This window comes from Papio anubis, chromosome 1, assembly GCF_008728515.1.
Source record: "Papio anubis isolate 15944 chromosome 1, Panubis1.0, whole genome shotgun sequence".
In the NCBI taxonomy this organism is placed as follows: Eukaryota; Metazoa; Chordata; class Mammalia; order Primates; family Cercopithecidae; genus Papio; species Papio anubis.
This window is the reverse complement of record NC_044976.1, coordinates 32097954-32112336: the sequence shown is the minus strand read 5'-3', so window position 1 is coordinate 32112336 and position 14383 is coordinate 32097954. Positions and strand designations below refer to the sequence as shown.

Here is a 14383-nt window from a genome sequence, read left to right as displayed (position 1 = left end):
AGGAACAGAAAACAGGCCCCTGTGGCAAAAGTAGAGTGAGGGGTGGGCAGAGAGGGCAGGGATGGGGTGAAGCAGGGTAAGAAGGTAGAAGCCGAGGCGGGCGGATCATGAGATCGGGAGTTTGAGACCAGCCTGACCAACATCGTGAAACCCCGTCTCTACTAAAAATTTAAAAATTAGCTGGGCATGGTGGCATGTGACTGTAATCCCAGCTACTCAGGAGGCTGAGGCAGGAGACTCTCTTGAACCCAGGAGGTGGAGGTTGCAGTGAGCTGAGATCATACCACTGCAACAGAATGAGACTCCATCCCTCAAAAAAAAAAAAAAAAAAAAAAAGTATAGGCTTGGTTCTGAGTCCAGGAGGCAACCAGGGGAGAATTTGAAGCAGAGGTCTAGTTCAATTTAACTTAATTTTTTAAAAAGATCATGCTGGATACTAGCTGAGCAAGAGGCACAATAAGAAGACCAGTTAGGCAGCAGCTATTATGGGCAACCAGGCTGGAGATGCTGCATCTTGGTTGAGGGTGGCTGGAGTAGAGGTGGAGGGACATGCATAGATTGGGGCTGTGCTTAGGGATGGATTGGATGGCTGATAGAATAAAGGATCAAAGTTGACTCCGAGGCTTTTTCTGGAGGGCTGGTGGGTGGGGATGCCAATGACCAAGATGGAGATGACTGGCACAGAGGGCAGGAAGTGTGTGCCCTAAAGGGAAGCAAGACTTTGTCTGGGTAAAGTTTGAGATGCCTGTGAGACATCCAAATGGGGGCATTAATTCTGCATCTGGGAGGAGTCCTATGCTAGAAAGGTATCTGGGAGAGGCATAAGAGGGCAACACTGGGCCGGGCATGGTGGCTCACACCTGTAATCCCAGGACTTTGGGAGGCTGAGGCGGGCGGATCACGAAGTCAGGAGATCGAGACCATTCTGGCTAACACGGTGAAACCCCGTCTCTACTAAAAATACAAAAAATTATCTGGGTGTGGTGGCAGGCGCCTGTAGTCCCAGCTACTCAGGAGGCTGAGGCAGGAGAATGGTGTGAACCCGGGAGGTGGAGCTTGCAGTGAGCCGAGATCACACCACTGCATTCCAGCCTGGGTGACAGAGCAAGACGCCATCTCAAAAAAAAAAAAAAAAAGGGCAACACTGTAGATAGCAAAGAGGGTCTGGGCACTCCATGCTGGACACCATTGTGTTGATCAACTTTAACAACATGGAGAAGACACTAAACACTATGCACCTTGAGTGATTCTGAGCACTGGGGCCTTAGCAGGGACCACAGCTACCCGAGGCCACTCTTTACTATAGGATACCTCTACTACTGCTGGGATCACTAGCCTTCCATCACCTTTGCAATTACTGATACTATACCAGAACATTTCACAACATGGGCTCTGGAGGCCAGTCACCTGGATTCAAATCCTGGCCTTGCCACTTACACCCACTGGCTGAGTGGCTTTGGACAAGTTACTCAACCTCTCTATGCCCCAGTTTTCTCATTTGTAAATGGGAATAATAATGGTACTTAACTCATAAGTTGGCAGTGAGGTTCACATTGATAAATGCTAAGCACATAGCAGAGGGCCTATTCATGGTTATGATCCAGTGAGGGGTATCAATCATTGCCATTCTCACTGCCACAGCCTCACTGGCCACCATTTATTGAGCCGTAACTAAGTGCCAGGTCCTGCATTACCTGTTTTAATCCTCACAAATCTGAAGGAGGTTAAGGTATTGTCACCTCCTATTACAAATGAGGGAACTGAGGCCCAGAGAGGTTCAGTGCTTTGCCTGTGATTACATAGCTTGAGAGTGGTGGAGCCAGGATTCAGCCCAAGTCCACGTGCCTAACAGCCATGATCTTGACCACCACCCTCCACTGCAGGCAAGGATGGTGGCCTCTGGCCCACAGCAGGAGACTCACAATGACACTGTGATTTCCAGAGCTTCTCCAGCCTGGTGGTTCAGGGCCTGAGAGCTTGGCCTGCAGGTGCATGCATTCACTGCATGGCTCCACCAGTCAGGGACTGGCAGTGTCTTGTGATTTCCCCTTGACCTTCCACTTTAACTTGTTCCATGAACTCCTCAGGAGAGACACCTCTGGGAAAGGGCCTGAGGTTATTCTGCTGGGCAGATGCTGTTTCAGGGTGGGGGTTGGGAACTACTTTTCCATCCTATGAAGAAAGCCAGACCCAAGGTTCACCCACCTCCACTTGAGCACCAGTAGCTGAGCTAACACTTTTGAGGCAGCACAAAGGCCCCTAGGCAGAAGAGAAAGGAGCAGGAGGAAGCGTCTCATGCCTGGAAAACCCCATTTCCACGGCCTGTTGCTTCCAGGAGCCTGCTCCTAGCCCATGTCAGGAACAGGATTACAGTGACTGAGGCCCAGGAGGCAGGGAAATAGGTGAGTAATGGTGTGGGCCTGGAGTCACAAGGTCTTGGGTTCAAACCCTAGCTCCAACATTTAGTAGCTATGTGGCCACAAAGAAGTCTTAAAAACTCGCTGAGTCTGTTTCCTCATCTGTAAAATGTGCATGATAATACCTGTGCTCTCGCAGGTTTGAGGATTAAAGGAGAAAATGCAGGTGAAGCATTTTGCACAATGCCTGGCCCATAATGAAAGCTCAATAAGAAGTGTCATGTAATCAAATACCATGTCCTGTCTACATTCTTCCCCTCAGAAGGATACCTCAGGTGGCTGTAACTATAGGAGTCTGGGGGCAATAGTGATGTTCTTGGAATTGGTCATTTCTTCATTTTAAGGAGTGTCACTGATAAAGCCAAGGATAAATGGGCAGAGTCCAAAGTCCCCGGGAAGAGGGGACTGAAGAAGTTGAGCAAGTTATGGGGGCCCCAGCATGGATAGACACACGGAACGATTCACCACAAGAAAAGGGGGTGGGCTGCAGCTTTGGGGCACTCCTGCCCTGGTGCTGTCAGTCTTGCACTGGAATTGCAAGATGGTGGCTTCTCCTTTGGGGCCTGTTGGCATCTTCATTTCCACAGAGGCTGAGGGGTCCTGGGAAAGATGATATGAACAGAAACCAATTCCAAGAACCCCAAATCTTCTAGGCATGCAAGATGGTACCCTAGAGCTGGCCTGAAATGGAGAGGATAATGTCCTGTTTTCTCCGTTTCCCACCTGAAATTTGTCAGTCATTGTAGAGTTAACAGATATCAAAGAGGATTGAGGGATAGTTCTCTAAAATTATGGTTAATTGAAGAGATTTCTTTAGAACTTAAGTTGATCGTAAATAAAGTCATAAACTTGGAAAGGCAACTCTCAGCATAACACACCTGCACCTCAGAATATGCATGACTTAATGGTGGTGCAAAATGCCCATTGCCAGAGAAGGAGAAAGAGTGTAAATGAATATTTTAGGACTATGGTGTCAGCTGAAGGTTATATTTTATGACTCTGGAGTTGTAGCCATGAAATATGATGCCTTGTTTAAAGTGTGAGAAAACCTTCAAACAGCTTCTGCAGGATCTTCAATCAAAACAGGATGATGCCAGGGCCAGGGTGTCAGATGAGCCCAAGAGGCAGGGTTGGCTAAAATGGTAAAGGTGCCACCTTAAGAGGATACTGGTAACTCTGGCCAGAGGATCTCAAGTTCTCAAGTCCTCAGTTCTAGCACAGTCCAGAAATCATTGCCTACAGCTGGGAAGTTTGAAAATCTCAGGATGGCTTACCAAACCACTGTCAAGCAGGGATGTGCCTTATAGCAGAGGAGACCACCATCCTGGTACCAGAGAGACTCAACTGAAATCTTGACTCAGCCACTTCCTATGTGACCTTGGGAAAGCTACTTAACCTCTCTGAGCTTCAGTTTCCTGTTACATTTATTTGTTCAGCAGATATTAGTCAAGTGCCTGCTATATGCCAGAAAATCTCCTAGGTGCTCGGGACAGAACAGACATGGCCTCTGTTCTCATGGAGTTTACTATCTACATGTTAACTAAGTAATGACATAATTGATCAATTAATTATGGAAAATCATTAATTATGGCAAAATATGTGGTACTCAGAAAGTATATGATGGGGGAGGGGTTTTTCTGTTTCTATAAAGATCCTTGAGGAAGCAGCACTTGCACTGGGACCTAAAGGCGGAGGGTAGGGGGCAGTCAGGCCCAACGAGATAGGGAGGAAGTTTCCAGAAAGAGAAAATAACACTTTCAGAGACCCTGGAGCAAGGCAATGCTTAGTGAATCGGAAGAGCTGCGAGGAGGCCAGGGTGGCTGCAGATAATAGGGAAGGAGAGACTGGCATGAGGCAAGGCCCTGTAAGGTCCTTGTGAGTCATCGGGTATTCCACTTTATCCTGAGTGACAATGGGGGTTATTGACGGTTCCAGCAGAGAGAGTGGTGTAATCAGGCCCATGCTTTCCAGTATTACTCTGGCCTCTGTGAAGAATGGACAGAGGCTGCAAAGCAATCTACAGATTCAATGTAATCTATATCAAAATACCAGTGTCATTTTTCACAGAAATAGAAAAAACAATCCTAAAATTCATATGGAACAACAAAAAAAGCCTGAATAGCCAAAGCAATCTTAAGCAAAAAGAACAAAGCTGGAAGCATCATGCTACCTGGCTTCAAAATATATTACAAGGCTATAATAACCAAAATAGGATGGTGTTGGTATAAAAACAGACACATAGACCAATGGAACAGAATAGAGTCCAGAAATAAAATCACATACTTATAACCAACTGATTTTCAACAAAGGCACTACGAACATGCATTAGGGGAAGGACATTTGCTTCAATAGTGCTGGGAAAACTGGATAACCCTATGCAGAAAAATGAAACTAAACCCCCATCTCTCACCATATACAAAAATCAACTTAAAATAAATTAGAGACCTAAACTTAAGACCTGAAACTATAAAACTACTGGAAGAAGACATAGGGGAGTTATTACAGGATATTGGTCTAGGCAAAGATTTTATGGCTAAGACCTCAAAAGCACAGGCAACAAAAACAAAAATAGACAAATGGGACTATATTAAACTAAAAAGCTTCTACAAAGAAAAAGAAACCATCAACAAAGTGAAAAGACAACCTGTTGAAGATGAGAAAATATTTGCAAACTATTCATGTGACAGGGGACTAATGTCCAGAATGTGCAAGTAACTCAAACAACTCAACAGCAAAATAATAATAATAATAATAATCCCATTAAAAAGTGAGCTAAGGACATGAATAGATGTTTTTTCAAAAGAAGACATAAAAATGGCAAACAGGTATATGAAAAAATGTTCAACATCTCTAATCATCAGGGAAGTATAAGTCAAAATCGCTATGAGATATCATTTTACCCTAGTTAGAATGGCCATTATTAAAAAAGCAAAAAACAACAGATGTTGGCAAGGATATGGAGAAAAGGGAGCCCTTATACTTTGTTGGTGGGAATGTAAATTAGTGCAGCTACTATAGAAAACAGTATGGAGATTTCTCAGAAGACTAAAAATAGAACTACCATATGATCAAGTCATTCCACTACCGAGTATTTATCCAAAGGAAAGGAAATCAATATATCAAAGGGATACTTACACCCCCGTGTTTACTGAAACATAATTCATAACAGCAAAGATATGGAATCAACACAAGTGCACATCATTGGATAAATGTATAAGGAAAATGTGATATACATATATACACACACATACATGGTGGAGTACCACCCAGATGTTAAAAAATGAACTTAGCTAGGTGCAGTGGCATGCGCCCATAGACCCAGTTACTTGAGAGGCTGAAGCGAGGGATCTCTTGAGCCCAGGAGTTCAAGTCCAGCCTGGGCAATGTCCAGCACGACTCCATCTCTATTTCTTTTTTTTAGAAGAGTGAAATCCTGTCATTTGCAGGAACATGGGTGGAACTGGAGGTCATTATGCTAAGTAAAATAAGCCAGGCACAGAAAGACAAATATCACCTAACACTCATACGAGGAATTAAAAAAGTGGATCTCATGGAGGTTGAGAGTAGAATGATTGATAGTTCCAGAGGCTGGGAAGGCTGTGTGTGTCCAGGATTGGAGGATGTAGGGGATGAAGAGAGGTTGGTTAACAGGTGCAAACACACAGTTAGGTCAGTGGTCCCCAACCTTTTTGGCACCAGGGACCAGTTTCATGGAAGACAATGTTTCCATGGACAGGAGGTGGGGGATGGTTTCAAGATGAAACTTCCACCTCAGATCATCAGGCATTAAATAACTTGCTCAACACTCCCTCCTGCTGTGCAGCCCAGGTTCTAACAGGTCCCAGTCCACGGCCCAGGGGTTGGGGACCCCTGAGTTAGGTAGAAAGAAGAATAAGTTCTAATGTTCAATAGCAGACTAGGGTGACTATAGTTAAAACAACGATGTATTGTATATTTCAAAATAGCTAGAAGAGAGAACTTGAAATGTTCCAACACATAAAAATGATAAACTCTTGAGGTGATGGATGTCCTAAATACCCTGACTGGATCATTATACCTACCATGTTAGGCTTTTCTTGCATTGCTGTAAAGAAATGCTGGAGACTGGGTAATTTATAAAGAAAGGAGGTTTAATTGGCTCATAGTTCTGCAGGCTGTACAGGAAGCACGGCATCAGCATCTGCTCAGCTTCTGGGGAGGCCTCAGGGAGCTTTTACTCATGACGGAAGGTGAAGTGGGAGCAGGCACTTCACATGACCAGAGCAAGAGCAAGAGAGGGAGTGAGGAAGAGGTGTCACACAATTTTAAACAATCAGATCTCGAGATGACTCACTCACTATCACAAGGACAGCACCAAGCCATGAGGCATCCCTCCCCATGACCCACACACCTCCCACCAGGTCCCACCTCCAGTACTGGAGATTACATTTCAACATGAGACTTGGGAGGGACATTCAAATTATATCACCTACTGTACATGTCAAAAAATAACACATATACCCCATAAAAGTGTGCAAATGTTTTATAGCAATAAAGCTTTTTAAAGGAGTGCTCCAAGATAATGTTCTCAATGCAAAAAAAAAAGTGTGTGAAGTGATTGATATGTTAATTAGCTTGATTTAATCATTCCACAATACATACATATATCAAAACATCAGTGTATTCCATAAGGACATACAACTATTGTCAATTAAAAATAAAATTTTAGAAACTGCAAAACCGAAAGAATGGATGGGCTGGAGGAGGAAGGAGGCTTGGAGACCAGGAGGGGGCTTCATGGCTCTGGTTAACTTGGAGTGTGACATGGCTTGGGGTAGAGCAATGGCAGTGATGGCGGGGGACAGAATTGAGAGCCACTTAGATGACTGCCAGGTGAGTCTCTGGCTGGATGTGGGGGTGCGGGAGGAGTTGAGGATGTCCCCTGAGCCTCTGCCATGAGGAAGTGGGTGAATAGTGCTGACACTCCAAGATGGGAAAGTCTGGAAGAAGGCTAGGCTTCTGGGAGGAAAGGATGAGAGTGATTTTGGTTGGGTTGGGTTTGAGAGCAATGTGGAATATCTAGTTGGGTTTCTAAGACTGGAGGTAGGCAGAAGGCTCTGGAGTCACTGTCTTTCCCCCAAAACCTGCATTTCTTCTGGAATTCTTTGTTGTCCACCTGGTTGTGCAGTCCAGATTAAATGAGACCATGTGGACCAAGGGCCTGATTAGAGACTTGGCCACACAGAGTGGCTGCGCCTGCTCTGCAGCTCCTGAGCCACTCCCTCCCTCTAATGTTTCTCTTTGGTCCCTGCTCACTTTCCACCTGAGTGCCCCTCCCTTCCCACCTTCTCTTCTTTCAGGTATCTTTGCTTCTGCCTGCTCCGTACATGTCTGTTCAGTCCCCAGCCTTCTCCACTCCTGTGGTGGCAGGTTCCCTCTTTGTCCTGCTGATTCCCTGCCTCACAGTCTCTGGGATCTCAGACCCATAGGTATCCCCATCTGTTTATTCCCCAGGATCTCACACTCAACATGGGAGTAGGGAAGAGCAGGGGAGGAAGGGCCATCACTCTTCCTGCAGAGCTGCGTCTCCTCTAGCGTCCCTGTCTCCGCTCTCTCCTTCACCATCCATTTTCTGTTGGAGACCTCACCCTCTCATTCCTCCACAGCCTGCCTCCTAAATCGCTTCCTGCTACTTCTCTTTCCTTCCTCCCTAGTTGCAGCTTTGATGATGGGAACAACCTCTTCTTCGTTCTCTGTCTCTGGTCTCCCCACCGGCCACCTTCCTCGGACACGAAACCATATCATTCATCCATTACTACGGGACCAAATCATCTTTCTAAAATAGGTCTGGACTTGTACTTCGTGCTGAAAACCCTCCTCTCCACACCTACCATGACTCCCCTGCACCTGCAGAGGAAAGTCCAAACACCTCGGCAGCCCCATCAAGGCCTTCACCCAAGCAGCGTGCCCTTCCAGGCCTTCTTGCCTCTGAGGGCCTGTTTGCTCTGCCTGGAACCCCTCTATTTCTTCCCTTTGAGCACACTCCTACACCTTTTTGAAGGTTCGGGGTTAAAGCCCCTTCCTTCACCATGATCCCTTTCCCCAGTACAGTCGAGACGCAGCCATTGTGCCCAGGGCTGAAGACAGTTCTACCTGGTGTAGTGAGCGCCAGTGACAGGACTGTCAGGAACCAGTGGGCCCAATGCTTGCTGGGAACAACATTGACAAATCTCTCGTTTGCTGGCTGGCTCCTGTGGCTTATCTCCCTGGTAATGTTCACGGTGAATTTATTTACATCAGAAGGAGACAAACTCTGCCTCAGATGTCAGACATCATAGCCTCCTGCCAGAGAGATACTCAAGGCAGAAATACTGTGCAACTTGATAAAACAAATCAACAGCACCACTAAACTGGATTTAAAGCCAAGCAAGGCCAATCTTGCCTACCTTCTCCCCGTTCCTGCTTCCTGGGGCCTGGGCAGCTGGGTTGGGGTTAGCAAAGCAGGAAGAGGGGAGGAGAATAGAACCTCAGCTCCTCTACTTGGCATTCAAGGACCTTCACAGTCCAGCTCTTGCCGTCCTGCCCAGCCCAGCTCTGTCATCTCTGCATGTCCCTTTCCGTTCAGATGGTCCTGCCTAATAAGTCCCTAAATATGTCACGATCCCCAACTTCAACTGTCCTTGCTGTTTTTCTGCCTAAAACACCCTCTCCCCTGAGGTTTACCAGGCAGGCAGCCCTCAGCTGATGTATGCTGCCAGCTCAGTGTTGGAAACGAAGCCAGACTCTGACTATGTCTCACTGTTACCACCTGGTCTAAGCCACCATTGCCTCTCACTGGATTATCGTGGTAGCTTCAAGAGGCCCCCAGCTTCTTCCTTTGCCCTCTTTGGTCTGCTATCTACCTGGCATCCCAAGGGATCCTGTTAATACACAAATGACATCATATCATCCTTAGCCCAGAACCCTCCACTGGCTTCTCAACTCATTCTGAGTAAAAGTCCACATCCTTACACTGGCCTCTCAGGTCGCCCTGCCTCTTAGCTCGGAAGCCCTGCCTCTACTAACCTCATCCCCTGCCACTTTCCTTCTTCCTCCTGCATTCCAGCCCCTTGGGTCTCTCTCTCTCTCTCTCTCTAGATATATATATATATATATATCTCTATATCTTTTTAGATGGAGTTTCTCTCTTATTCCCCAGGCTGAAGTGCAATGGCACAATCTCGGCTCACTGCAACCTCCACCTCCTGGGTTCAAATGATTCTTCTGCCTCAGCCTCCTGAGTAGCTGGGACTACAGGTGCACGCCACCATGCCCAGCTAATTTTTTTTTTTTTTTGTATTTTTAGTAGAGATAGGGTTTCATCATGTTGGCCTAGCTGGTCTCAAACTCCTGACCTCAGTTGATCCACCCGCTTCGGCCTCCCAAAGTGCTGGGATTACAGGCGTGAACCACCGCACCCAGCCCTTCGGTCTCTTGATACTCTTCAATGGTGCCAGGCCTCTGCACCCTGTGGCCTTTGCATTTGCTGTTCCATCTGCTGTGAATGCTCTTCCCCCAGATAACCATGTGACTCCCTCTCTCATTCCTTCAAGTCTTGGTTCAAATGTCAACTTCTCAGTGGGGTCTTTCCTGACCACCCTTTCTGAAATGTCCATACCCCCACTTCCAACACCAGACACCCCATTTTCCTCTGCACTTGCCACTTCATTTACCATAGAGTTAATTATTTATCTTGGAGTTGTCTTTATCCTTCTGATCAGAATGTAACCTCTGGGAGGATAGGAATTTTTATTTTATTCACAGCTGAATCCCCAGCACCTAGAACAGTGGCTGACACATAGTAGGTGCTCAGTTAGCATTTGTTGAGTGAATGAAGGAATGAATGAGTGAATGAATATTAATACAAATTCTGTCTCTACCATAAAGCCCTTCCTACCCATGTGCTATCACTGCTCCTTGAGCATCCCCGTCATAACTATTCTGTGTTGCCATTGCTGGCTTGCCTGCCCACCTCCTCTCTCAGAAGAACTTGAGAACAGAGAAGAAATCAAGCTTTTCACATTGTAGTGCTGGCCCTACCCAGCATTTGGCCCACAGTAGGTGCTCAGTTAATGGGTGTAGGAGGGAAACCTTCATAAGCACCCACTCTGGGAGAGTAGGTGTATTTCTTACATTTCTGCACTCATACAAACTTAGAAGTTAGCAGTGAGAAATGCTATGAGTTGGCTCATGATTGTCTTGACCCTGTAAAGAACATTAATAAGAGTAGTTCAGAACTGCTAAACAAGATCACTTTTATCTGTAGCCCAGATGGCTCCTATAGATTTGTTAATCTGATCTCACCATTGGAGGCCTCACAGACATACCCACTTCTACGTGTCCAAAACTGAACTCCTGGTTGCCTTCCATACCACAAGGAGCGCCCTTCCTGGGTTTTCTGCCTCAAGAAATAGCACCTTTCATCCATCCAGATGTTTATACCAGCAACATGGATTTTATACCTCCTAGTTGCTGATTCCTGGAGATTCTCCTTCCTAAATATCTCTCAAATAAATCCTTTCCCACCCTCCACACGACCTTAGCTCGATCTCATCCAGCCTCACGTGGACTTTGGTGACTTTGGTGATACCAAGAGCATCCCATGTGCTTCCCTGACTCAGACCTCCTTTATACCATAGCGAATGTTCTTTCTAAAATGCAAGTTTAATCATACTTCTTCACTGCCTTTGATCCTTAAGATGAAATGGAAGGAAAAAGGAGAACTTTGCATTAGCATCTACCACATGTCAGTCACTGGCTAATACTAGTTACTGTCACATTAACTATCTAATTCAGTTATCACAACAGAGAAGCAAACTGAGGCTTAAAAAAATAAATTTCCCAAAGTTATGCAGATGACTGGGAAATTGTGGAGCCTAAATTCAAATCTAGACCTTTCTTACCCTAAAATCCATTTCCTTTCCAATGCACTCCCCTGTCTCCAAATCTTTTTGGCTCAGTGCTCTCTGCCTTGTGACTTCTCCTACATGCCATTACTATCTTGTATTATTCCTCTTTTTTACCCTGTGATGAGCCATCTAGAGCTGTTTATCTTAGACATGCCTTGCACATTCATATTTCTCTGCTTATGACCATTTAGTTCCTTCTTCCCTGAAATGTCCTTCCCTTTCTTCTCTATCTAGTGAACTCCTACTCATTCATCAAAACCCAGCTCTAATGACACTTCCTCTGTTAAGGCTTCTCAGATGGACTCATCCAAACAAAGTCATTTGCTGCTTTATCTATGTCCACAAACTGTGAATTGTACTCTTGGGAGACAGAAGGATGTACTGCAGGTAAAGCCCATGGTGAGTGCTAGGGGCTTGAAAACCAGACTACTCATGTGAGCCTCTTGTCTCTGTGCCCACAGCTGATGATGCCTGTGGTGGGACCCTGCGGGGCCAGAGTGGCATCATCTCCAGCCCCCACTTCCCCTCGGAGTACCATAACAATGCCGACTGCACATGGACCATCCTGGCTGAGCTGGGAGACACCATCGCCTTGGTCTTTATTGACTTTCAGCTGGAGGATGGTTACGACTTTCTGGAAGTCACTGGGACGGAAGGCTCCTCCCTCTGGTAAGCACAACATCCCCTTCATTTCCTACCCTATTCTCTGCAACTGTGAATTACTAGGATGCTTACAGTCTCCTCAGCGCCTGGACTCACAGCCAGAGGCCTCTTAGCCTCTTCCGTATACCTACTGTTACAGTCCTTTCATCTCATCCTAATGAAAAAGCACTACATATTTTTAGAGCTGGGATAATTTTTACAGTGATTTCGATATGTGATTTGAAACATGTTCTTGCTGAAGAATTTTATGATGGGTCTTGGTTGAATAACTTGCATTAACACTAAAAATGTTCTGGTCTCAGGATGTGGACAGGGTCTAGTAAAATGATTTGAAATATTGTTCCATTTCTGGAAGACATATGCATAGCATCCAAAAAGGGACTAGAACCATAAGTGACCATTGCTGACACAAGAACATTTTTAGTCTTAATTCTTCCCACTCCAAGGGTCCTGAGACATCAGGAAGGCATTATGTCTCGGTGTCTGAAGGGCTAAAAAGTGCAGGCTCTTCTGTAGTGTGCTCCGTGGAGAGTCTTGGTTGTTGATGGGTTAGGGAGGATATGAGTTATTGAAGATTTACAGCCATCGTGTCTTGTCTCCCAGACTTGGGCTCGCAGGATGTGCTCAAACTGAGCATGGCTTAAGGAAGTATCTGGCTTCCTGTTTGGGTGACAAGCATCACAAGTGGTGTTGTGGCATTTGGAACACTCTCTTGTATTGTCATTGTGGCTGTGTTATCAGGAGGACTTTTGTTAGCACATCAGGAGCCAATAGAAGGGTATGTCCAGGTGTACTTCAGGCAAGGATGGGGCATCATTGGAGCCTTAGTTGCTGCATGGTGTCAGCTGAAGGTGGGGATTCCACTTCCTGGCGTCAGGTGGGCATCGCGGCGTTGGCTCCCAGGGGGCGCCTTGGTGGGAATAGCAGTTCTGGTGGAGGCCCTGGGTGCGGGGCTGGGCCAGGCCGAGGCTGGTGGGGCCACGCTCCAAGAGTGGATGGACGGAGGGGATAGGAGTGGGTGGGAGGAGGTGTCACTGAGGATTCTGAGCGGAGCAGAAAGTGGGTGTCTGCAAGAGTCAGAGAAGACAGAGACGTGGCAGTCAGTGGGAGTAGGGAGGAGGAAGATGGGAGGGAGAGGAGGAAAGGAGGGGAATGGGGCACATTTATTGCACACCTTCCCTGTGCCAGGTTTCATGGTGGTAGGAACACCAGTTGAGTGAGACATGGTTTTTTAAGGAGCTCATTGTCTATTAGGTAAGAAAATCAGACAAACCATGGTAGGAGCCAAGTGTGACTATTAAATATTTAAGAGGGATAAAGGGGGAATGGATTCTTCCCAAATATAGGCTCAGATTTGGGAACTAGTGTAACCAGAAAACTCAAGTTTCCTGGTGCAGTGGAAGGTGAGCCAACATGGGATTCAGAAGACCCTGGTGTCACCGCTAGCTTGTCACAGGAAACTGGCCAGGTCATTTCCTACCCTGGTCAGAGGGCTGAGAGAAGCACAGGTAAACCCCCTGCTCTGTGGGGGTGACAGTCTATAAACTAGTCCAAGAGCAAAAGCTGGTGATTTTAAGCTAGGAGTTGGGTTGAAGGTTTAGGTGAGTCTTCACTCAACTGGAATCCTGATGACCTGCCCAGTGTGAAGACCCTTGGACCTCTGCCTCTTTTGGTAAAATACCTGTTTACTGATTGCAAATGTAATGCATATGCTCCTTGTAGAAAACATGGAAAATCGACAAAGGTATGGAAAAATTAAAATTATTAAAATTTTGATGTACTCCCCCTTGACCTTTTTTCTTGGCCTAGGTCAAGCTAGCTGGCTATTTATATATATTTTAATGCTACCAAATTAGGATCAAAAAATATCTGTAGTTATATATTTTTAGCTAATCATTGTGTCATGAAATTTTTTCCTGTACCATCACAGATGCCTCCAAAATATACAAGGTCTGATAGTAATATCATTTGTTGACCCTTTACTACCAATATGTGCCAGACAGGTTATAAGTTCTTTAGAGCTGTAATTTCATTTCATCTTTATAAAAATTCTATGAATATGTAGCATAGTTTTCCTCCTTTTACAGAAGAGGAAAATGAGGCCCAGAGAGTTTATACTACCTGCTCGAGATCACACTGGTGAGTAAGGAGCAGAGCTGGGATTCAACCCCAAGTTAGTTTGATACTAAAGCCTGTCTTCCAAGCCATGACAGCATACTATTATGCTATTAACATGCGATATCTGTCATGGGTTTTCCAGGCTATGTAGCATTCCCTTGTAAGTCTGTAGCATAGTTTACTCATCAGACCTCTTGTTAGGTGGTTCCCAGGTTTTCACTTCTATAAACAGGTGCCAAGATGAATATCCTTGCCAGT

General features: G+C 45.8%; 1 protein-coding gene across 6 annotated transcripts in view; it reads left to right on the top strand.

The window, feature by feature from the left end:
* Positions 1-14383, top strand: part of CSMD2 (CUB and Sushi multiple domains 2) — a 649640-nt gene that overhangs the window by 234387 nt on the left and 400870 nt on the right. For all 6 annotated transcript variants that reach the window (XM_021939191.2, XM_021939203.2, XM_031666818.1 and 3 more), the window contains exon 5: positions 11806-12013. In XM_021939191.2, the coding sequence (XP_021794883.2) occupies positions 11806-12013 (208 nt within the window). The remainder of the gene's footprint in view (positions 1-11805; positions 12014-14383) is intronic.